Genomic DNA, 25,325 nt, shown 5'->3' with positions numbered 1-25,325 from the left:
TATTGCTAAAATGTTTTATTGAAAAGAGTATTTCAAATCAAAACAAATCACAATATTGCTCCCCTCACCAATATTCAACATATTTCCTCTACAAGGCATCAAAATGTCATCCTCTGCAGGACCAATGGAAAAACATTGCTTTCAAAATCTTTACAACAGGCTGACAAAAATAACTGTATTGCAAGTTACTGACAGTTTGTCAACATTTGTGGCCACTAACAAAACTACTCATTCCTGATTGAGCAGAGTAGCTCCAACAAGTCACATCATCCCTTGTATGACACTCAATTTTGTTTAGACGCTAGCACCACATGCATCCTTCAATTGACAATCTTTGATAAATTATAATCAGTCCTCAACTCGGACTGCTGGCTCCAGTTTTAGTCCCAGTTTGTTCTCCTCTCATGTCAGGTGTGTGCATGAGCATGAAAAGAACAGGAGACCAAAAGATTATCCTTTTGTGTGGTGAGAAAAACTTTTCACTGCTTCCACGAGTGCCCTAGTCCATCTTCAGACTGCGGTAGATGTAGCGAATAAAAGCCAGCGACGCCCAGAAGGACACGCTGCCCAGCATGAGCGAGAAGACCAGCGCAGTGAGCAGAGAGTAGCCGAAGAACTCCGTAGTCTGCACCAGGCCGCTCATGGAGGACCTGTTCCTGTAGTAGAAGACGGAGTAAACGAAGATGAAGAGGCCGGTGGAGCCCGTGCTTAGCACGCTCCGCCACCACCAGCGATAGTCCTCGCCCGACAGCAGGAAGTAGGTGAGGGCCACCGAGATGCAGGCGCCCACTGAGAGGAGGATGGCGAAGACGCACAGCAGGATGCCATACAGCGTGTAGTGTTCCCTGCCCCACACTGTGGCGAAGATGTAGTAAAGCTCCACTGAGATGGCGCTATGAGGGGAAACAGACGGAAAGCAACAATTGATATTTGGGAGGGGCGATAAATGGCTTGATACAAAGGAGTATTTGGGCCGAGTACTGGCCTAATACTCTCTCGTATGTTTCTTTCATGGGTGTCAAAATTATCGCGTTCTCGTTAACTAAAAGTGCCTTTAACGGCACAAAAAATTTTTTAACGCTCGATTAACAACCGCTTCCTTATTTGGAAGAGAATTACAGTCGCGAAGCAGCAGAAACGTCCACGTCAAAATGCCCCAATAGAAATGCACTGTACTGCACTGGAGCTACAATACACAATGTTTAAGGGGCAGAATGTTCGAGTGGAGGAGCCGTTTGGACGGTGGAGCACTTCCACCAGTTCCCTGCTTTGACAGAACGCACTCAGTAGCACCGGTGATTAGCGTTTAGCACATCAGCATAGCTGCTACATGGGTATCCTCTCAACCCCATGTAAGAGCCAAGAGCCGAATGGATGCCGTCTTGTCACTTGGAGTGACTCCAAGCCACTTGATCTTTTGATGTGAGATGTATTTTATTCAACAACTTCAAGAAAGTCTAACATCGTCTTCTCTTTAGTTGCAGTCACGCAATGTCGGGTGAAAGTAAGATTATGTGTTCGCTTGAGAGCGGCATCATGGTGCATCCGGGAATTTAACAAAATAAAAGCGACCGACGTTGTGAAAAGGAGTCACTATAACACTATTTAGCGGTAATAAATTAAATTATACTGCATATATTTGTGGGGACTGGGGTCAATGTGTATTTGACAATTTTAAAATGTGCAGAAGATCGCAAGTTCTTGTTTAAAATTAAGTAGCTCTTAATATGAAAAGAACACATCGATCGTTTCTGGTTCGCAAGCAGTAAAGAAACGTCATTTTACAGTGCGCATCCTATTGAACTTAACAAAATAAAAGCATTCAGCGTTCCGCAAAGGAATACTAATACAATTTCGCAGTAATAAATTAAATAACAATTCGTATATTTCTGGGGACCAGGTTGTATTTTACAGTTTTAAAAATGTGCATAATTTCACAAGTTACTTCATGTTAAAAATTAGACAGCTCTTAATATGAAAAGAAAAATGCACTGAGCTGTCACCATTGTCCCACAAATGTAATTATGCCATGTTGTAGTGACGGAAAAATGATCAACGCAAATCAGTCACACTTGTTTTTTGTTTTGTTTTGTACCGTACAGTACCTATTTTAAATTTTATTTCTTTTATTCAATTGTTATTAAATTACTGTATCTATGACTAAAAAAATAAAACCATATTTAAATTAGGACATTTTTTTTATACATTTTATTGAAAATTTAGATATAAATTGAGGTATAAAATGTGCGATTAATTGTCAGTTAATTATTGAAGTCATGCGATTAATTATGATTAAAAATTTTAATCAACTGACACCTATAGTTTCTTTTCATTCAAACTCAAAAGCAACTAAAAGCTGACTTCTTTTATCTCACCTGAATGGCAAGAAGCCACCGATGGCCATGTGCACGGCAGCATGCTTGTACCAGGGCTGCGTCGGGATCTGCCGGGCGATGTTGCGAGTGCGGCAGGGGGCCTGGAAGCCACCCGCTCGGTTCTTGCCCACGATGCCGCCGATGACCGTGAGCGGGAAGCCCACCAGCACCCAGGCGCCCAGCAGGAGCAGCACGGTGGTGGCCGGCAAGGCCTGCGTAGAGCCGCTCCACCAGTGGATGGAGTTGACGACGCTCCATGTTAGGAACAGAGGAGCTGTGGGAATAATGGCTAGTAAGTACAGTTGGGCTTGAAAGTTTACATTCCTTATGTAAACTTATGAGCATGCTGCATGGTGCGACAAAAGCTGCGGCAATATTTTTAGAGGTTGAAGTTGATGTGAGTAGAGTTGTGCGTGTGAATTTTGGTGACAATTCTTAGCATTTTTGTGTTAATAAGTGACATTTAGCTTTTGTACATTTGCAGTTGTGTTCAACAGTTATGTAAACTTCTGAGCACAACTGTAGCTTAGAACAGGGGTCAGCAAACTTTCCTCTCAAAAGAGCCATTTTAGGTCAAATAACGAAAAATAAAATCTGTCTGGAGCCGCAAAACATTTAAAGATTGTAATGAAGGAAATTGTGTGTTAGTGTTAGTCGAATGCACATGTGCCAAGATCCGGTCCTCGAGGGCTAGAGTCCTGCATGTTTTAGAGGTTTCTCTACTCCAACGCACCCGATTCAATGATCAGGATAATTATCGGGCTTCTGCAGATGCTTGCTGATGAGCTTAAATATGAATCAGCTGTGTTGAAAGTGTGAAACCTCCAAAACCTGAAGGACTGTGGCCCTCGTGGACTGCAGTTTGACACCTATGGTCTAATGTAATGAGGGCCCATGAGCTAATTAGAGCTGCACCATTACAAAATTATGAAGGCATCCAATACTTTGACATTCATATTTTTTCGACCTTTCGTCTTCAAATTTTGTTGTTATTGTAATTTTTCATACATTTTTAGTTTTTTTTGCCTTTCTGTAAAATTTCTGCCATTTTTGGCAATTTTAAGGACATATGGTAATTTTCTGCCTCTTCCTTTTTTGGACATTTAATGGCTATTTTTTGGACATTTTTTTCTGCCTTTCTTGCTAGCAATTTTCTGGCATTTTGGCAATTTTGTGGACATTTTATGGTAATTTGGGGGATTTTTTTCTGTTTTTTGATTTAGGATATTGTTTAGTTATTTTTTGAATGTTTTCTTTTCTGCCTTTTTTTTAAAATTTTATTTTATTAATACATTTTCTGACCAAAAATATTTTATAGTCATTTTCTGCCTCTCTTTTGTTTTTGGATATTTTAGGTTACTTTTTTTAACATTTTCTTTTCTGCCTTTTGTTTTTTCTCAATTTTGCCATTTTTTTGTCAATTCTCTGACATTTTTGACAATTTCCTGGACATTTTATTGTAATTCTCTGCTTTTCCTCTTCCTTTTGGACATTTTATGGCCAATTAAAAAAAAAAATCATCTTTTTCTGACAACTTAAAAATTTAGACTGACATTTTTGGAATATTGAATGACTATTTTTTTTTTATCTAAGATTAATTCATTTGAAGAATATTTTATCTGATAAAAAATACAAATCCATCCATCCATCCATCCTCCGAACACAGGGGGTGCTACAGCGTATATTAAAAAAAAGAAAACAAAATTATACTAATTTTTTTAAGGAGCCATAGGAGTCAGAGTCTTAGAATAATCACTGTTACAATGTTTCAATGTAAATCTTTAAATGCCTTTAAATTAGCTTAAATTTAATGTTAGTTTCTTACTAACCTCTACTGAAATGAAACCAACATATGCGAATTCTGCTCGGTCAAAGAGTGAGTACGTTTTATGGGCCATCCTGAGAATCTTCAAATTTTGTTGTTATTGTAATTTCTCATACATTTTTAGGTTTTTCTGCCTTTCTGTCAAAATTCTGCCATTTTTGGCAATTTTAAGGACATATGGGAATTTTCTACCTCTTTTTCCTTTTTTGGACATTTAATTGCTATTTTTTTTTCCACATTTTTCTGCCTTTCTTGCTAGCAATTCTCTGACATTTTGGCAATTTTGTGGACATTTTATGGTAATTTTCGGGATTTTTTTGTTTTGTTTTTGTTTTAGGATATTTTATAGTTTATACATTATTTTCTGGCCAAAAATATTTTATGGTCCTTTTCTGGCTCTCTTTTGTTTTGGATATTTTACGTTACATTTTTAACATTTTCTTTTCTGCCTTTATTTATTTATTTATTTTAAATTAAATTCTCTGACATTTTTGGCAACTTCATGGACTTTTTAATAGTAATTTTCCTCTTCATTTTTGGACATTTTATGCTTTTTAAAAACGTTTTCATCTTTTTTCTGACAACTTATGACATTTTTAGGCTTCATTTTTTTTTTTTATCTCTAGCATTCATTAATTTGAAGAATATTTTATCTAAAAAATACAAATAAATCCATCCATCCATCTATCTATTCATTTTTCCGAACGACTTATCCTCAGAAAGGTTGCGGGGGGACCATGTTAAAAAAAGGAGAAGGAGAAGAAGAGGATAAAAAAAAATTGACAATTTTTTTTTATGGAGCCACAGGAGAGGGACAAAAGAGCCAAATGTGGCTTCAGAGCCGCAGGTTGCATGATTCAAGGTAAAGCTTTAAATGCCATGAAATGACCTTAAAGGTGTATTCAAGGATCTTTTGTCGCTGCGTTTTCCGGGTGGATCATCTTAACGATTGGTTCTCTATCCCGTCAATCAATCTGCCGTAACGACGTCGTGCGTGGTCGTCCCTAGCTGCCAAGCGCACTTCGAGTGTTTTTAGCATGTAGCCGCTAAGCTTCGGGTTCAGCCATTCATCGTTGTAGCTAACCCCGACCACACGCATACTTTGAAAATGACTGAAATCCGCAAGAGGACATCCGTCTATGAAGTGAGGCCGGCTGCAGAGACCGATGAAGAAGATGATGAAGATAAACTCGCACGTTCGGTCCACCCCTCCCCAACCCCACGAAAGAGGGAGAGCTGGTAGATGGTCTGCTGTATGCGCATTTTTTAAAAAGTGACAAACGGACGTTTGGCTTCAACTTTTTGAGAAGATCCTTGAATACACCTTTAAATTTAAAAGTTAGTTTCTCACTAACCTTTACTGAAATGAAACCAACATAAACGAGTACTGCTCGGTTAAAGAGTGAGTAAGTTTTATGGGCCATCCTGACTTGTCATCTGACAGTAGGCGTGGCCTACCAGTAACATCCTTCTGAGCAGACTCACCAGAAAAGAGCGTTGAGGTCAAGATGATGTTCCACACCCAACGCTTGCCGTTAATTTGCGTGTAAAAGCTGCACGAGATGTAACCTGACACACAGCTGGTCAGAGCATACAAAACGATGGCTGCAGAGTTAATGGCACCGTGGCGGTGCACGTTGAACATTCCCAGGAGAGCCATGACAATGATTCCTATAACATCGGAACAAACAGAAGATCAGAACTGATGCCAGCATGTGCGCGGCGAGTGAAATAAGCACCTGTGGCAAGGGTAAGGAACTGAGCCCCCACACCGAGCACGGCACACAGTAGACTTTTGTAAGGGGGGAACCGAAAGACGTCAGTGTGTATGATCTTCCAGCCGTTGTCTCCTTGGTCCAGGTCATCACAACCCACATCCTCCTCCACGTTATACCTGCAGATGAGGCAAAGCATGTTAGAATCGCTTAACACCTAATAAACAAATAGGCTACTGGGTGTTCCTGTGCACTTTGGTCTCTTAAAGGGATACTTTACTTATTCAGACATTTTTTTGGAAGTCAAACAGTAATATTTTGCCTATAATAAATTTGATATTTTCATTATTTTCCATGTACAATTAGTACCTTTAAAAAACACATTTTGCAACTTGCTGTCGACTGAAAATGGGGCTCAAGTAACCAATCACAGCTCAGCTTGTGACCTAGAAAACAGGTGAGCTGTGATTGGTTACCTGAGCCCTTGTGATGTCATTTTCAGTCGACAGCAAATTGCAAAATGTGTTTTTAAAGGTACTAATAGTATGTGAAAAATAATGAAAGTATCAAATTAATTATAGACAAAATATTAACCAATTATTGCTATAATGGGTTAAGTATGTGAAGTATCCCTTTAAGTGTGGTGCCATGCATCCATGGTGTAGCCTACACGCTTACAATGAGAACAGAAGAAAGTTGCCATTGAATTCTATTAAGGTAACTCATTTTTTTCACAAATTGGGAAAAAATTGTGCCTTTGTGTAGCGTTATCTTACCTGTGGGAATGCGTTTCCACAGCATTTGTGTGTAAATATTCGTTATTTGAAGAACTATTACTCCCGAAGTTGATGCTAACTTCCTGCTAGCATTTGAATGGGATCCGTCATTCTCTTTAGCATTAGCGCTAGGCTAACTATGCTTTAAAAACAAAGCATGTTTGGTATTTAAATTCGGGGTGTCAGGCGATTAAAATTTGTAATTGTGATTAATCGCATGACTTCAATAGTTAACTCATGATTAATTGCAAATTTTATATCTTTTCTAAATGTGCAATTAAATGTACAATAAAATGTATTTATTGTAAGTTTTCATACTCGTGAATATAAAAGTGGATACAAATGTTAAACTAAGATTGATTCAGTAATTGCATAATAATTCATAAGATTCAAAAAACGTACTGTACTGTAAAAAAACAAATGTGATATGGTTTTGTGTCAAGCTAATTTTTTTTCTGCCACTAGATGGCATAATTGCATCTGTAAGACATAGTGCATTTTCTTTTTATCTTCTAATCTTTAACATGAAGTAACTTGTGAAATTTTGCACATTTTAAAAGTGTAAAATACAACATAACCCCAGTCTCCACAAGTATATGCCTTATTAAATATATTACTGCTAAATTTTGACGTGGACATGTCTGCTATGTTGCGACTGGAATTCCCCGAAGTAAGGGGCAGTCATTAATCGCGCGTTGAAAAAAATTAGTGGCGTTAAAGGAACTTTAACTCAAAATTAATGCACTCATTTTGACACCCATTATTTAAATATACACTGTATGTAATTCTCCTTCTTGTGCGTTAGTGTTACAGTTCATTCCAACTGTTGTGACAGCTTAGTGGACGCGTCGGGAGGAAGAATTACACTGATTCGCTCTGGGCTCGCTACAAGCAACATGGTGCATTCAGGGTTCTTTCACAATGTAGGAAACTTGTAAACGGGCCTCGATCATTACGTATTAAAACTCTTTGACCGCCAAAAACGTTTAATGACGTATTCTAAAATCCTAATGAATGCCGCCAAAAACGTTAATTTACGTTTAGGTTTTTTTCTCTCAATGGGCAGCGCAACGTCTTGTGCAGCGCTGCCTTGTCACCAAACGAAACATATTAGTGTCAAAGTCCCTGTTGTGCAAAACAATGTATCTTTTCACGAAAAGCTTGTTTTTCTCTTACAGGGCTCCTTTACTTATTTGGCCATTTTTGGCAGCCAAACATTCATATTTTGCCTATAAAAAATGTGATATTTTCATTATTTCTCATCTACAATTAATATCTTTAAAAACACATTTTGCAACTTGCTTTTGACTGAAAATGACATCACAAGGGCTCAGGTAACCAATCACAGCTCAGCTTGTGAATGTCACATGACCAAACCTAGAAAACAGGTGAGCTGTGATTGGTTATCTGAGCCCTTGTGATGTCATTTTCAGTCGACAGCAAGTTGCAAAATGTGTTTTTAAAAGGTACTAATTGTATGCGAAAAATAATGAAAGTATAAATTATTTATAGACAAAATATTACCTTTTTATTGCTAAAAATGGGCTTAAATAAGTGAAGAATCCCTTTAATATTTTTATATTTTCGCTTATGTCACTCAAATGACCTAATTTCAAATGGTGATTACTAAGGAATGGAATAAGATAGAAACATACTTTTTTTTCTCATGAAAGAACGGAATCCAAGCTTTCATGTGGTATCCACCATATTTATGTCCTCATACCGCACAATATCCTGTTTGCTTTGGAAGATGAGTGAAAATGCTCCAAATTGGCTGGCACCGTTGGGATTTTTTGGATAACGTTTGGCAGTCAAATAGTTAAAGATTAATTGTCCAGCCTTACTTCACACACAAAAAAATCAACTCTCTCTTTTAGCGGTAACAAACCTGGCAAAGTCGTTCTTTAGCACCCGCATGAGAATGATGATAACGAAGCCCAGCAGCAGCACCACCAGCACCAGCGAGTTGATGATGGACAGCCAGTGGATCTCCAGCGTTTTGGGGAAGAACGAGTAGTCCCTGAGGCGCTCCGCTCGACGGGCGTGAGGCAGGGTGGACTCGAACCAGCGCACGCTGTACGTGTGTACCACCGTCAGGCTTCCTCCGCCTACCCCCACGCCGCCCACGGCCGCTCCGGCGCCATCCTCCAAGGGCACGGGTTTGACGTCCTTCACAGAGACGTTGGCGAAGATCACAGAGTCGCCGTTGTACTCGATGTTGAAGTCCAGGTGAGTCCACAGGCCCACCTGTTGTTTGTGGTGAGCGAAGAGAGGCAACGGCAACAGAGTGTCAAAGTGAGGATTTTGCAACAGGAACTTCGCGTGAATGCATCTTTTTATCTTTCACCAAGTTCCTCTTAAAAAGTCAAATATGTTACTTTGTAGCACTCGAGAGACGTGACAACGTTTACTTTGTGGCTGTGAGGGAGGAAGCCGCTCTCCTCGATGTATCCCACAAAACCCCAGATTGGAATGTCATCCAGGACAAATTCAAAGTAGTACAGCTCCTCGATGGCCTCGCGAAGCTGGTCCACCTAAAACAGACACAAAGCCAGTCCATTATGTGTTATGTAAAAATAGAATTATGATACTAATTCAATTAACAAGTATTTCTACAATATAACTCAAAAACATTGAGTTTGTCCAACAATATATTATGTCACAAACCTAAGATTTCATACCTGTTTCTCTGAAAGCGTGAGCTGGCAAAGTGTTTTCTTCTCCACATTCTCTCGAAAGCGAATTTGATACAACGATTCGGCCATTCTGTCGCCATCCAGCACTTCTCCGAGACTCAGAGACTTATGATGCACCTGCAAGAACCGTTATTAACTCTTTGACCGCCAAAAACACAATCACAATTAATAAAATCATGATTTTTGCCGCCATAAACGTTAAATGACATCAACTACGTTTTTTTTTGTTTTGTTTTTTAAATCAATGGGCAGTGCAACATCTAAGTGCAGTGCTGCCTGGTCAATGGTTTGTGGAATCAAAAACACTAACTATAGCCATGGCAGCATTGTATCTCTTCAATGGGCTGCCCGTCTATCAAATTACAATGAAACGTGACGAAATCTGATGAAATAGAACGTTTTCAAGGATGATGTGAATGATAACGTTTTGATAACGTGTGGCAGTAAAAAGAGTTAATAAAATAGAGATGGCACAAAACTCAAGTTGGATATCAACGTGCCTTAAAAATAGGCCCTACTATGGTTCGTAATATTCCGAAACATATTTAGGTTTCAGTTCACAAGATGAATATCAGAAAAAGTTCAGAATTCCAGCTTTTATTTGATGGTATTTACTATTTATTATGGCTGTTTGATACCACTTTTTTTTTTTTTTACCCATACCAGAACAAGTACTCAACTCTTGAGTAGTTACCAATAATACAAATACCACTAGTACTTTTAGTACATAAAATTTCCCCAAAAAACAATTGCAAATAATTTTGAAGAAATACCTATATATCCCAATGTAGCATCTTTTGCTTAAAGGGATACTTTATTTATTTAGCCATTTTTGGCAGTCAAACATTAATATTTGGCCTATAATAAATTTGATATTTTCATTATTTTCCATGTATAATTACTAGTACAATTAAAGGGGCTGTCTGCCGGATTCACTCAGGAAAATGCACTTTTTAAATACAGGATGTACACACTTTAACTTTCTCTCAGTCTACACATCTGTGTTTTTGTTAATCTTTTGTGCTAATTTCGTCCTAAACCCCCACCTCCCCAGCCTGTATTTTGCCATTTTGTGTTTGTTTTGTACAGCGGGACGTTTCTGTGGAAAGACAGTATTTATAACCCTCCTTTTTTTTTCATTCACTCACTCACAGAAGCTTACATGTGTGAATGAGTGAGTGAAGAAAAACAAAAAATCTGTGCGTGGTTTCAAATTGCCGCGGGAGTGACGTCACATAGCTTTTTTTTTTTTAAGAGCTCAGAATTGTTCATTCGGTAGTCTTACCGATTCAACGTCTTGTCATCATTGCTCTTTTTTTTTTTTTTTTTTTTTTTTTTTTTTGTGTGTATGTGTGCGTGCGTTTGCGTGCGTGCGTGCGTGCGTGCGTGCGTTTGCGTGTGTGCGTGCGTTTGCGTGCGTGCGTGTGCGTGCGTGCAAATACGTATAAATTTATACTCATTCATTCACCTAAAACCTTATAAATATCCCATTACCCTTCGCCTTAACCAGGTACTTCAGAATCTTGCCAGAGTCGTGAGGTTTAAATGGTCAGGAGACCAGAGAAAAGGTCAGAAAAAAAAAGAAATAAAGAGAAAAGAAAGGTAAATCAAAGTGAAATCCAGCACTGATCAAACACTTCCTGCCTTCCCCATGATTACAAAATCAAAGTCTTACGCCAACCCCGGAAGCCTCTAAATTCCAGCAAATTTAGCGAGATCTCAAGAGACCAGAGGAAAAACTAAAGAGAGGAAGGAGGGAAGGATCGATAAGGCAGAGTGAGATCCATAGAAGCCAGTACATCCAATCCATCAAAGTGAAGTCCAGCACCAACAAGACCTTATGCCAACCCCAGAAACCTCATACTTCTAATAAATTAAGATCTCAAGTGACCAGAGGAAAAACTAAAGAGAGGAAGGAGGGAAGGATAGATAAAGCAAAGTGAGAACCACAGACACCAGCACCAACTGATTCAAGGGGCTGTGGGAGGGAGAGGGTACTTCTGTTGAGTTTCAGTAGATGCTGGTGCGACGGATCTGGCATGCATAAGGACCACCACCAAAGAAAGAAGCCGTCAACCGCGGTCCAGCAAAGCGAGCACCCCCCCCCCGGAATCCCCAGGCCGCGGCAGCACCAAGGCCACCCCCAAGCCACCCGAGCGTACACCGGTCGGCGAGCCGACCCAGACACCCGGAACACCCCCGCCCCAGCCCCGGCCCACACCCCCGAGCCCAAGGCCGCAGAACGAGGCCCAGCGGGCCCCCCACAGCGCCCCACCGGTCCCCAGCCCCCATCCCCCCACGACCCCCCCCGCACCCCACCCAAACCCGCCATCCACCACGACCCAGGCCCCACCACCACCCCCCGACCCCCAAACCCCCGAACACACCCCGACCCCCAGCACCCAACCCCCCCACCCACCCATACCTCCACCCCCCTCCAAACAAGTCGCCCCCCCCCCCCCCCCCCCCCCCCCCCCCCCCCCCCACGGCCGCCACCCCCCCCCGCGAACCCGGCCCCCACCGCGAGAACCCCCCCACCCACCCCCGGAAAACCGGCACCGGGCAGCAGAGCAGAGAGGGAAGATGTGCCCACCCCACCTCCAGCCGCGCGAGATTTGCACAGCGGCGGGAGGGGGGAAGCAGAGGAGGAAGCACCAGGGGAGAAGGCGGAACACCAGAACACCGAGCCCGGTGGGGAGAGGCCCTGGTCGTCACGCCAGAGTACTAGTGACACCTAACCCTGTTACTGAGTCCGCCAGCTCGCCGACTGGCGAGCTCTACCCTTACACCGTGAATGTGGCCCCACCCAGTGTATATACAAGTGTGTGCGTGTGGTGCATTAAAATTGGGAGCAGGTGAGTCGGCGCAGAGGGAAAAAATTTCCCCTACTCCGACACACCCGTATCCCCCCCAAAAAAAATGAATATGTATATGTGTGGTGCATTAAAAAAGGGAATGGAGGGACAAAGTGGTGGGGCAGGGACACAAATGGGGGGGACCACAGCGCTGCCAGGCACTGCAGTCCATCCCCTCTGATGGCTCCCCGCCCCAACTCACCCCTCCCCTTGGACGTGAGGTGCATTAAAATTGGAGGGGAGTTGAAGGGTGAAGACGGTGTTTCCACCCTTCCCCACCCCACCAAGAAATGTGTTGTGTGCCCTATGTGTATATTTACAAAGTGTATAGTGCAAGCTAGTGAAGTGAGTAAGAGGAGCGACCAGCGGGGCCTCCCCCAACCCGGCGGGTGTAGGTGGCACGCCCGCCCCCCAGCACCCCCACCCCCACCCGCCCCCCACCTCATCCACCCGGCACCACAATGGGCGGACAGCCAGCGCAGCAGGGCTACCGGACAGCCCACCGGCCACCGGAGCCCGCCCGGGGCGCCAGGAGTTCTACCGGAGTGGGGCAGGCCCCAAACCCTCGCCCGGCCCCCGGAGCCCGACGCCCGGGCCGGGGAGGGAGCCCCAGGCCCAGGGAGAGGGAGGGGGAGGGGCCGCAGGGCAGACAGGGAAGGGGGGGGGGGGGGGGGGGGAGCGGGGAGAAGACGACAAGAAGGCGAAAGGGCGGCTGCAGGGCAGGAGGGGGGGGGGGGGGGGGGGGGGGGAGGAGGGGGGGCGACAAGGGAAAAGGGACCGGGAGGCAGAGGAGGATGGGCGGGAGGAGGCGAGGAGGGAGAGGCGACGGGGGGGAGGAAGGGGGAGGGGAGAGGGAACCACGGGGCACACCGGAGGCCCACCCACCCCGAACCGCGCCGCCGGGCACGGAGCAGCGGACCGCGCCGGGACGGCACCGCCCCGGGCACCAGGGGAAGCACCCCAACACCGCACCCCACAGGGGGCCCAGGGAGCGGCCAAGACGCAACCGCCACCGAGCAGACAACGGGGGGGGGGCAGAACCACCCCCGCCCGACCACAGGGGACGGCGTCAAGAAAATTGACTAATTAGCATGCAGTAACACCAAGTGTTGATGCTTAGTGCCCACTAGAAATAGATCTTAAGGAGTTAATGAGTATAGTGTCGTATAGTGTGGTATGCTCGAGCCCACTAGCAGCAACTAGGTTCCTGACTATATAAAAATAAAAACAATCAGATACAAAATACCAAATACAGAAGCAGCGAAAACAGAAGTTGTAACGATGTGGTGGCTCTCGTTAACAGGCAGAATCTTGGCAGTATTAAATTGCCAAATTGAGATTAAAATATTCTATGTACATAGACCATATTTGTTTAAATCTTGATACTTGATTTTTATTTAAGGCAGAGATTTTTTCCATTGAGATATAATTTATTAGTAAGTTTAACCAGTGGTCGATATTTAGAGATTGTTTATTTTTCCAATTGACAAGGATTATTTTTTTAGCAATAGTAAGGGCTATAAATATAGATTGAGATTGTTTACATGGTAGCTCAGTTATTGTTAAGTCACCTAGTAAACACAATCTTGGAGATAAAGGAAGCCTACAGTTTAATATATCAGCGAGCTTTTCCAAGATTTTAGTCCAGAAATGCAGCACTGGAGTACATGACCATAAAGCATGAAGATAAGTATCGGCAGTGTTTTGTGAGCACTGGAGACAAATGTCGGAGTCAGAGAGTCCCATTTTTTTCATCATATATTGTGTAATATATGTTCTATGAAGTATCTTATATTGGATAAGTTGCAAATTTGTCTGTTTGGTCATTTTAAATACATTTTCACAGATTTGGGTCCAAAAGTCTGGTTCCGGAACTATAGACAAGTCTTTTTCCCATTTTAAAGTCGGTAAATACGTTTTATTTGTGTATAAAAATAACTTATATATTTTTGATATTTTCTTTATTGTTGTTGGAGAAAGCTTTATAATATCTTTAGCTAAGACAGGCAGTTGGAGCGTATCCTGAAGTGTTGGGATTTGTTTCTTAACCATATTTTTAACTTGCAGATAATGTAAGAAATTTCCCTTTTTTATTTCATATTTCTGGACCAAGTTTGTATACGATATAAACTTATTATCTTAGAAAAGATGATGAAGGTGTGTAATTCCTTTCTGCTCCCATAGGCTTAAATGGAACGACTGATTATTAAGTTGAAAGTCGGGGTTATGCCAAATGGGAGAGAGCCCACAGGGCGGCAATTGGGAGTTTGTAATTTCTAATGCCTTCCACCAGGCAGTCAGGGTGGCGGCGATCATTGGGTTTTTAAAACAATTATGTCGTCTTATTGATTTTGTAATAAAGAGTAAATCTGACAGTCTGAGATTATTACAATCCTTCTGCTCCAATTCCAACCAACAGTTAGTATCTCTGTTGGGTTGTGTCCATAGCACAAGATATTGTAGTTGATTAGCTAAATAATAGTACATAAAGTTTGGTGCCTCTAAACCTCCTTTAGATTTACTTTCCTGAAGAGTAGATAGACTAATTTTGGCTTTTTTTTTATTCCAATAGAATTTTATGATAGCAGAGTCCAGCGATTGGAACCAGTTAGACGTAGGTTTAAATGGAATCATTGAAAATAAATAATTAATCTTTGGTAAAACTTTCATTTTTATAGTAGCTATCCGTCCTATTAAAGAGATCGGAAGATTATTCCAGCGCTCCAGGTCACTACGGATACTATCCAATAATGGTGAAAAATTTAAAGAAGTTAATTCAGTTAACTTAGGTGAAATTTTAACACCTAAGTATTTTAAATTACCTGTCGGAAAGGAGTAGTGTGGATCCTGACTTGTAGGATTCCATGAATTTTCTGTAATAGGTAATAATGTTGATTTTGTCCAGTTAATAGAGTAATCTGATAAGTGAGAGAATTTAGTTATTAATTTAAATGCTTCCCCTAGCGAGATAGCAGGTTCTTCTAAATAGAGTAATATATCATCGGCATATAGATTAATTTTATGTTCTATTGTCCCGGAGTGGATTCCTTGGATCCGTCTATCCTGACGTATGGCTAATGCAAGCGGCTCAATAAATATAGCAAATAATAAAGGAGACATTGGGCACCCTTGTCTTGTTCCCCTTTGTAAAGTAAAACTCTGTGATGTAATCCCATTAGTAGTAACTGTAGCTTTAGGAGAATCATATAATATTGAGACCCATTGAATGAATGACTCCCCGAAGCCTAATTTATTTAAGACAGCAAAGAGGAAGGACCAGTTAACTTTATCGAATGCTTTTTCTGCATCCAGCGAAATAACAACTGCCTTTTTATCATACCGCTGTGACATACTAATCAAGTTAAAGAGTCTCCTAATATTATTAGTAGAATGACGACCTTTAATAAAACCTGTTTGATCACTATGAATAATTGTCGAGATTACCGTCTCTAATCGAGATGCCAAGGCCTTAGCGATAATTTTAATATCGGTATTAATTAGTGATATCGGTGACGTCACATAGCTGACACGTTCGCCCGGCCCCGTTTACGACATGCCACCCCCCGTTCTGCGATTGGCTGGAGGGTTGTAAACACTGTCTTTCCACTGAAACGTCCCGCTGTTTACAAAACAAACACAAAATGGAAAATACAGGCTGGGGAAGTGGGGGTTTAGGATGAAATTACCACAAAAGATTAACAAAAACACAGATGTGTAGACTGAGAGAAAGTTAAAGTGTGTACATCCTGTATTTAAAAAGTGCATTTTCCTGAGTGAATCCGGCAGACAGCCCCTTTAAAAACCATTTTGCAACTTGCTGTCGACTGAAAATGACATCACAAGGGCTCAAGTAACCAATCACAGCTCAGCTTGTGAATGTCACATGAGCAAACCTAGAAAACAGGAGAGCTGTGATTGGTTACCTGAGCCCTTGTGATGTCATTTTCAGTCGACAGCAAGTTGCAAAATGTGTTTTTAAAGGTACTAATTGTACGTGAAAAATAATGAAAGTATAAAATTAATTATAGACAAAATCTTAATGTTTTATTGCTATAATGGGCTAAATAAGTGAAGTATCACTTTAAAATTACATGAAATGAATGGCAATTTTCTATTCTTCAAAATGGCCACAAGAGGGCGACCAACACTGGTCTCAGTAACTCGTGAGTACATACCCTGGAATAAAGCCGGACGTATCGATATTTGACCATCCTTAGTATTTACATGTAGATGTGCTACACAACTCAGGACAGAGTTCAAGTTAGTAAAAGTATCGGAACATGTCACTCGATGGGTGTTTCTACTTGTAGTTGTTCAGGTGTTGCCTTTTAGATTAATTTTTTAAACAATAGAGACTGACGAGATAAACTCCCAGAAACTAACGGCCTGAAAAAGTCATTGCACGTAATGGTCACACCACCAAATATTGAGTATTTTTCACTTAGTTCATTTAATAATGTTAGTTCCAATAATTTTACTCACTTCAAAGTACAAAAGGTGCTCTGTCCTGAGCTGTTTAACACGCCTCGCTGTATAAATACCAAAAAATAAAAGCTGGAATTTTGAATTTTTTACTTATATTCATCTTTTGATGTGAAACCCAAATGTCTTCAGTATTCAACAAAAACAAAGGAATTGACATTGACGTAGCAACTATCACACTGCTACCTATGGACAATTTAGTCTAAACATTTCACTGTTGGATGGCTGTTAGTGTTTTTGCTTGAGCCAAAAATATCCTTTAATACCCAATTGAAGGTTTTGGCGGTCTCTCAATGTATACATCCGTCCCTTTCTTTGTATTACCTCAACCAGTGAAAACCTCGTGCGTGACAACAGACTGACCTTGTCTGGCCTGCAAACCGGCAAGGTGTAGAAGTGATACGTCTCCTGAGGGTTATGATAAGGACCCACTTTGTTGACATACAAGGACACGTTGTCCCCCGACTTATAGCTGAGCGCCCCAGCTACCAGGAGGCACAGGACCAAGACACACGGCAGGCTCATTGTCGTCTGGAGGCTGCCTGGCAGGTGTCCTCTTCCACAGTGCATAACTCCTGGTGCAGACACAAAAAAATTATCCATCACTTTTCTTTACCACTTTGGAATGCATCAATATCAGCATCAGTGTTAGTACTTTATGTCTATACTTGATTTTAACTGTTTGACCGTCAAAAACGTTTAATGACGTATGCTAAAATCCTAATGAATATCGCCAAAATCGTTAATTTACGTTTATTACTTTTTTTTGTTTTGGTTTTTCTCTCAATGGGCAGCGCAGCGTCTTGTGCAGCGCTGCCTTGTCACTAAACAAAAAATATTAGTGTCAAAGTCACTGTTGTGCAAAAAAAAATGTATCTTTTCACAAAAAGCTTGTTCTTCTCTTAATAGTTTTGTATTTTCGCTTATGTCACTCAAAGGGCCTAATTTCAAATGGTGATTACTAAAGAACGGAATAAGGTCGAAACATACTTTTTTTCTCACGAAAGAATGGAATCCAATCTTTCATATGGTATCCACCATATTTATATCGTCATACCGTACCATATTCTGTTTGCTTTGAAAGATGAGTGAAAATGCTCAAAATGGTCTGGCACCGTTGGGGTTTTTTGGATAACGTTTGGCAGTCAAAGAGTTAATATGGTAAAATAGTATTGCTATGTGACATGGTATCAGTTAGGGCTGGGTAAGCTAACCTCACGATACGATACGTATCACGATACAGGGGTCACGATACAATACGTATCGCGATACATATGTATCCCAATACTTGATTTTCAAGGCGATACGTATTCCGATATATTACATTAATTTACTTGCATTTTATAATAACAGTCATATGTATACCTAAAGGATATGTTTTTTTATGCTGACTGACACAAAAATATTTTTGTTAGCAGCTCTTCTGGTTTACCACCAAGCGGCATGCCTGGTTTAAATGTGCATGCACTGGAGAGCAAGCAGCTTTCACAGACACACCGGGAAAATTTATTAATATGCATGAGCTGATATGAGCAAAAATATCAACGTATTAAAATTATAGCTATAAAATGTGCTTATTTGAAATAAAAACAGCATTTTTTTTTTCATGTAACACATTCTATTTCGTTTTTAAACAAAATATACAAAAATTGGTACATTAAGACATGTGCCATGTTACGTTTAAATAAGTAAAATATATGTTGATGTTTTTCCTTTGCTTTCATTTTCTTAGCAAGACACAGTGTCCAATCACTGGTGAGCTATTTTTGCATTAATTGAAGGCAATTAACTTCAAAGACACTGCTGGTTTTTATTTTTTGGGTACAAAGCAAACTGCAAAGGCAAACGTTAACTGCCTATTTAAAGGTAACGAGCAATATCGATTCTGACGCCTGCGTATCAATACGTATATTGTAACGAGGCCCGCAACGATATATTGCCGTATCGATTTTTTGAACACACCCCTAGTATCAGTGTTTTTCTTTAACAAGCAAGCAAATGTACAACTATGCTCAAGAAAAGTATGTTTCTGAACAACACCTAATTAATTTAAATAAAATATTTTGCAATATGTCGGCATTCTACATGAGCGAGTGGTATTGTAAATTGGTATTGGTGGTATAGGTAAATGTATTTGTACTTTCAAACAACCATTCACACCATCACTGAGAAAAACCCATACCAGTTCAAACCGAAGTTCAGAAAACAAAACGTCTGAAAGGTAAGCAGTTTTCAGAGATTAGTGTGAGTTTGTTTTTCTTGTACTTGGTGTTTTTATTTGAGATTATCGGAATGCGATCCCTATTTCAAACAAAGGTTGTGTATTTTTGTGTTTGATGTGTTGTACTGTTAGTATCGTTAGTTTTTTTTCCATTCATCCATTTTCTTAAGGGCTCTTGAACTGAACATCTTGTGATGAACTGAGTGCTACATGTAACATTTCATTTGACAAAACATCACATATGGTTTGCACAACCGACTAAAAGTAGTATAAGCTAAAGAATTCAAGACTTGAATATTCAATTACTTTCATTATTTAACTTAAACATCATATAATGTTTGTTTTCAACCATCTTGGAACATATGCACCAAAATGTAATCTCGACTTCAAAAGTATTTTGGAGTTAAACAATCAGTTTTGTGAACCAAAGTCATGTCTTTCACACAAGAAGAACAATTGAAGCTGTTCATTCAATTTTTATTACATTATTAACCCCTGGAAGGATAACTTTCTCATTTTTTTTATTTATTGAGAATGATGGGCTTGGTTTACTTTGTGACAACCTTTTTGCATGCATTGTAACAGTGTGTACATATTTGTTCTTTTTTTTTTATTGAATGCAGTAGACATACTTCTGGCATTTGTGTAATAAATTAAAAAACAGACCGAAATGACCCTAATGACCCAAATGCAATGTTGACTTTAAACTTTTAACATTTTTAGCTGCTTGTGAAATTTCCAGCTTGCATGCTGCACTTGCTCATATCCTGTGCATCACATGGGGGCTAATCGCCCCTCCATAAAACCTAGTGACGCCACTTCATGTTACACCAAAATGCCATAACATTACATCTGGATGATGGGGCCCATAAAGCAAAGTTGATATTTTCGCATTTGAGCATGGCTGTTTTTAATATACTGCATTTAAAAAGGGGGACAGGGCAGAGGTACGTTGTACTGTAGTGTAGCTGTATAACCTAAATTTCTCGTCTCTTTTCTGACTTCTTCTCTGAGGTTCTGTTAGGAACTAAGTTAGTTAGGAGTGTGGTCTTTGACCTTTTCCATGGGTAATGTGCTACGTGACAAATTGCGTTGTGGCTATATGAATAACATTGAAATTGAATTGATTTGCTTTATTGAACTAGAACTCTAATAAGGGATCTTTTACAGTACATTACGCCAAAATGTCAAAAACCACATGAGGTCATAGCAGCTTGCTTACTGGTTTGTCATTGCTGTTTGCCATTAAGTTTTTATTACCATTTGATCGCCCCAGAGTGACAGATGTACGATGTTGAGCCAACAAACCTGTTTCTCTGTCGGAATCGTCGAACTCCAGGCCCCCACGTCGACGACGGAGCTCAGTGTATAGACTTAAAAACGCAAAACATTCGGAGGAATTCTCAGCAAATTGTGCTCAAGTGTTAATTAAACACGCAATCGAGCCATTTACGCCAAATTACTTCTTACAAGCACCGTCGTCAGAAAAGCAACGACATGAAAAGCGTTTGACTCCACGTCACCTAAAAAAACAAAAATATGAAAGCTCACTTCAGTTTTCCGGAGTGGGCGGAGAAACAAAACACGCCTACGTTGTACTACTGTACTCGTTTATGATCAATATAAATTATCCTCCGCGGACAATTTGAAACGATTTTAACTATGTTTTGTGTTTATAAGCTACCAAATGTGTACGTTTAAAAAGTGTGAAATGTCAACCTGATAGCAACAAACCATAAATTGTGGACCGGATTTCCTTGTTGAGCAACTGGCCAATCAAACACACGTTTGCTATAACAAGTCATGTACATGCACATGAACGCATCGATAGGGAACTAACAACTGTGTTTACCAGAGATACGCTCGATAGATAGGTTATTAATGTCTGCAAGTTAATTTCCCGCGAAATCGACGCACATCCTGTCCTGGTGGCGGACGCATCGCGACACTTGTGTAGGCTACTTGAATGTGCTTGGTAAACAATTTCATCCTTTTGTCGTAATTTCAGTCTGTTGTTGTTGTCTTTGCATGTCAGGTTTGCTAAATAAAACGCGTGTTTAGTTCTCGAGCTAATTGGAAATAAATGTGCGTTCCGTCATTAAATCGGGAAATTTGTTATTTGTTCGTGCTTAACTGTTTATTTTTGTATTGCGTTGAGTCTATTTGGTCTATTCTCCATCTGGGTGCATTTGCAACAGCAATCATCGTAATTTTGTTTGTTTATTTATTTATTTATTTATTTATTTATTTATTAGAACTTTGCACACTTGATTTGAACTCCACGTCACGACAACAATGGGTATACATGGACTCGCCAAACTTATTGCTGACCAGGCTCCAAGTGCCATTAGAGAGCAAGACATCAAGAACTACTTTGGTAATGGATGTACTACGTGATTATGAGCCATTAAATATTAACTGATATGATGGGCAAAGAAAACCAAAATGCCATGTTGTTATTTTTTTCTCCCCAGGCCGAAAAATTGCCATTGATGCCTCCATGTGCATCTACCAGTTTCTGATTGCTGTGCGACAGGATGGCAACATGCTGCAGAATGAGGATGGAGAGACAACTAGGTAAAGTTCTTCACATAAAACAAAAAAAACAAAAAAGGCATAGCATTATCTAGTGTGTGGCGATTATTCAATATTGATTTTAAGAATAAGAAACTGTCAACATTGGGAATCATTTTCAAATTGTTTTTCAATAATGTTTATGTTAGTCTTTTAAAAAATATGTTTAGATTATGTACATGTTTTGACAAAAGGTATGTTTTTCAAAGAGGAATCACTCATTTTTACAGTAAAAAAATTAAAGTTAATGCTAGGAAAAAACAAGCTGGGGAAAAGTTTTGACTTGATGTGGCGCAGCCCTCGTGATAGCACAGTAGTTGTTGACATTGTATATTGTTGTACGCCGATTTTAACTTTGCCTCTCATTCCCAGCCACCTCATGGGAATGTTCTACAGGACCATCCGCATGCTGGAACATGGCATTAAACCCGTTTACGTGTTTGATGGCAAGCCCCCGCAGCTCAAGTCCGGAGAGGTTTGTGTTTACTTATGCTGCTGTTGTTCAATATGTCCCTGCTTGCTTGTGTTATGGGGTACCAAACAATCATTCCTTTCTATGTAAAGTATTCACCAGATCTTAAAGTGGCATGATTACATGCTTAGAATATTTGAAGCATTCTTAGTCTAACAGCAGAATAGTAATTGGCATTTCATCCTTAGACCCCTTTTCACTCTGCACTCGTTGACTGGCAGCGCAGATTTGGAATTCCTGACATAGCAGTCAACCAGAAATTCAACACAGAGTCTTTTGGCACTGGTTTAAACGAGAAGTTGACGAGTTTTCTTTAGGTACTCTCGGCATTCTTCCGCAGAAAATGTTCAGTTCATGGAAGACTTTAATTCAGGGGTCACCAACATGGTGTCGGCAGCCACCAGGTAGCCTTCATGGAACACACGAGTAGCCCTTGGGCCTGTTCTACAAATTGCTCATAGTGATGCGACGTAATTTCCTCAGAATTTTGTAGGCGTGAGTTGAAATTGCAAACATTTGCAAAGACATACTGATATTTAACAGTTTCTTGAAATAAATGGATCTCAGTCTAACTTTACTCTTCTGTTTCACCACAGCTGGAAAAGAGAGTGGAGAGAAGAGCAGAAGCTGAGAAAATGCTCGCACAAGCCCAGGAACTTGGTACAGTATTCTACTGATGGTGGAATTTCTATTAAGTTTTTTTTTTTTTTTTTTTTTTTTTTTTTTTTACAAAATATGTGTGAAACATTCTGGCTTTTTTTTTTTTTTTTTTTTTTTTTTTTTTTTTGCTGCTGCTGTTTGATAGATTCAATTCAACATTTTTAAGAAGTAAAAGTTATGCTATCTGCCCCTAAATAATTGTCTACATCCACCAATGCCCAGATATTTACAAATAATCTTGACCTTACCAAACAGACAGTTAAAATATCCAATCAGTAAAGAGCGGACGTGACATCATTAAAGCTGGAAGTGTGGAAGAGTAGTAAACACACATACTATATGAAATATATAATATTCTTATTCAAGTATGTGAGCAAACATTAGCAGTGGTCGGATATTGAATAAGAATGACTCAATGTGTTTCTGGTCATTTAACTCTTTAACTGCCAAAAACATCAAATAATGATGAGTAAAATCACGATGTATGCCGCCATAAACGTTAAATGTTGTCAACTGCGTTTTAATTTTTTTATTTATTTATTTTTTTTTATTTATTTATTTATTTTATTTTTTTTTAATGGCCAGTGCAACGTCTAAGTGCAGCGCTACCTGGTCAATGAGTTGTGAAATCAAAAACACCCACTAACTACGGCCAGCAGATGGCAGCATTATATCTCTTTTCAATGGGCTGCCAATGTATGAAATTACAATCAAGCATGACGGAATCTGATTAAATAGAATGTTTTCAAGGGTGACGTGAATGATCAAAGCCTTTTTCAAACTAAACCTAATTCACAGAGCGTCACTAAACAAAAACAATATATTAGTGTCAAAGTCACTGTTGTGGATAAAATGTATCTTTTCACAAGAAGCTTATTTTCTCATCTTTTCAATTTTCGCTAAATGCCATTCAAATTACGGAATAAGGTAGAAACGTACTTTTCTTTGTAATGAAAGAATGGAATGCGATCTTTCATTTTGTACCCACATTGTATATGAAGTAAAAGCACACAATATTCTGTTTGCCTTGAAAGATGAGTTAAAATGCTTGAAATCGGCTGGCACTGTTTTTTTAGGGCCCGAGCAGCGACCGCTGCAAGGTCCCTATTGTTTCTGAAGGAATTCTTATTAGGGCCCGAGCAGCGGCGGAGGTGCCGCTTCGAGGCCCTATTGTTTTTGTAGGAATTCTTCTTATTATTAGGGCCCGAGCAGCGGCGGCAGCGGCGGCACCGGCGGCGGTGCCGCTGCGAGGCCCTATTGTTTTTGTAGGAATTCTTCTTCTTCTTATTATTATTATTATTAGGGCCCGAGCAGCAGCGACACCGGCGGCGGTGCCGTGCGAGGCCCTATTGTTTTTGAAGGAATTCTTCTTATTATTATTAGGGCCCGAGCAGCGGCTGCACCGGCGGCGGTGCCGCTGCGAGGCCCTATTGTTTTTGTAGGAATTCTTCTTATTATTAGGGCCCGAGCAGCGGCGGCGGCGGTGCCGCTGCGAGGCCCGATTGTTTTTGTAGGAATTCTTCTTATTAGGGCCCGAGCAGCGGCGGCGGCGGTGCCGCTGCGAGGCCCTATTGTTTTTGTAGGAATTCTTCTTATTAGGGCCCGAGCAGCGGCGGCAGCGGTGCCGCTGCGAGGCCCTATTGTTTTTGTAGGAATTCTTATTAGGGCCCGAGCAGCGACCGCTGCGAGGTCCCTATTGTTTTTCAAGGAATTCTTATTATTCTTCTTCTTTTTATTTGTTATTATTCTTTTCCGCAAACAATCACATTTTTGAGACACTAAACGTGAACGAAAACTCACCAAACTTTACACACACGTCAGGCCTGGCGAAAAATTTGATATTTTAAAGTCGCCATAGGTGATAACAGAAAAATGGCTCCATAGCGCCACCTACATAGGTTAAACAGATCCCTGGCCCGCTACGATTGTCCGACGGCTATGAAAATTGTGTGGCACCTGTAGCACATCCAGATGAACAAAAACCTCTTTGATGTGTGTACCCTAAAATAGACAGGAAGTGAGATATGAGTATTTAAATGTCCAATTTTGGCCAATTTTTGCACATTTACAGGGGTCATACTTTTGCCTGCTTCTCCTACACGGTTAATCCAATTCACTTCAAACTTGGGATGTACCATCTCAAGACCTGGGACAACACCATGGTAAAAAATCTAAAGTTTTCGACATATTATATGACGGCGGTGGGGCATCAAATTTAGAGTTTCAAAACTCTTACTAAACGTAGTATTGCCCGTTGTATGTTTAACCTAGAGCTACGAAAATTGGTACACATATGTAACAGACTATGACCTACAAAAAAGTCTGTTGGTGCCATATGCTAAACCCAACAGGAAGTCCGCCAGAGGCGGGGCATCAAATTTGGAGTTTCAAAATTCTTACTTAATGAAGCATTCCCGGCTGTACGTTTCACCTAGAGTTACCAAAATTTAAAGACATATGTAACAGCCCTCAAGGTACAAAAAACTCTTTTTGAACCATATGCTAAACCTAACAGAAAGTCCACCATTTTGATTTACTTTGGAACGTGTTCCCATTTTTTTGGCCATTTCATAGGGGTCCTATTTTAACGAACTCCTCTTACAGAGTTTATCCGATCATCTTCAAACTTGGTGTGATTCATCTTAAGATGTTGAAGATGAAAAGTTATTGAAAG

General features: G+C 40.5%; 2 protein-coding genes across 3 annotated transcripts in view; one reads left to right on the top strand and one right to left on the bottom strand.

Annotated features, from left to right (window-relative positions):
• Window positions 1-20,703, bottom strand: tm9sf1 (transmembrane 9 superfamily member 1). Its single transcript, XM_077508803.1, has 9 exons — window positions 20,254-20,703; window positions 17,088-17,299; window positions 9,373-9,504; window positions 9,103-9,225; window positions 8,580-8,938; window positions 5,940-6,094; window positions 5,686-5,871; window positions 2,376-2,649; window positions 1-893 (listed from the first exon to the last, which is right to left on the bottom strand). The coding sequence occupies exons 2-9, from the start codon at window positions 17,292-17,294 to the stop codon at window positions 500-502; spliced, it is 1,830 nt and encodes a 609-aa protein (XP_077364929.1). The 5' UTR covers window positions 17,295-17,299; window positions 20,254-20,703; the 3' UTR covers window positions 1-499.
• Window positions 20,704-20,761: 58 nt separating this feature from the next.
• fen1 (flap structure-specific endonuclease 1) overlaps window positions 20,762-25,325 on the top strand; it is a 60,879-nt gene continuing 56,315 nt past the window's right edge. For both annotated transcript variants that reach the window (XM_077508806.1, XM_077508805.1), the window contains exons 1-5: window positions 20,762-20,920; window positions 21,201-21,322; window positions 21,420-21,522; window positions 21,892-21,994; window positions 22,588-22,651. In XM_077508806.1, the coding sequence (XP_077364932.1) occupies window positions 21,241-21,322; window positions 21,420-21,522; window positions 21,892-21,994; window positions 22,588-22,651 (352 nt within the window). In that variant the 5' untranslated portion in view covers window positions 20,762-20,920; window positions 21,201-21,240. The remainder of the gene's footprint in view (window positions 20,921-21,200; window positions 21,323-21,419; window positions 21,523-21,891; window positions 21,995-22,587; window positions 22,652-25,325) is intronic.

Source organism: Festucalex cinctus, chromosome 20 (assembly GCF_051991245.1).
Source record: "Festucalex cinctus isolate MCC-2025b chromosome 20, RoL_Fcin_1.0, whole genome shotgun sequence".
NCBI classification, from domain to species: Eukaryota; Metazoa; Chordata; class Actinopteri; order Syngnathiformes; family Syngnathidae; genus Festucalex; species Festucalex cinctus.
This window is presented reverse-complemented; position numbering and strand designations above follow the sequence as displayed.

What these genes read in the sequence shown, in the direction of transcription:
- tm9sf1 (XM_077508803.1), bottom strand. Translation starts at nt 17,294, where the DNA reads ATGCACTGTGGAAGAGGACACCTGCCAGGCAGCCTCCAGACGACAATG. An exon ending in TCCTCCCTCACAGCCACAAA is followed by an intron (nt 8,939 to 9,102) that starts GTAAACGTTGTC and finishes CACAAACAACAG; the next exon opens with GTGGGCCTGTGGACTCACCT. An exon ending in CTAAAGAACGACTTTGCCAG is followed by an intron (nt 6,095 to 8,579) that starts GTTTGTTACCGC and finishes CCTCATCTGCAG; the next exon opens with GTATAACGTGGAGGAGGATG.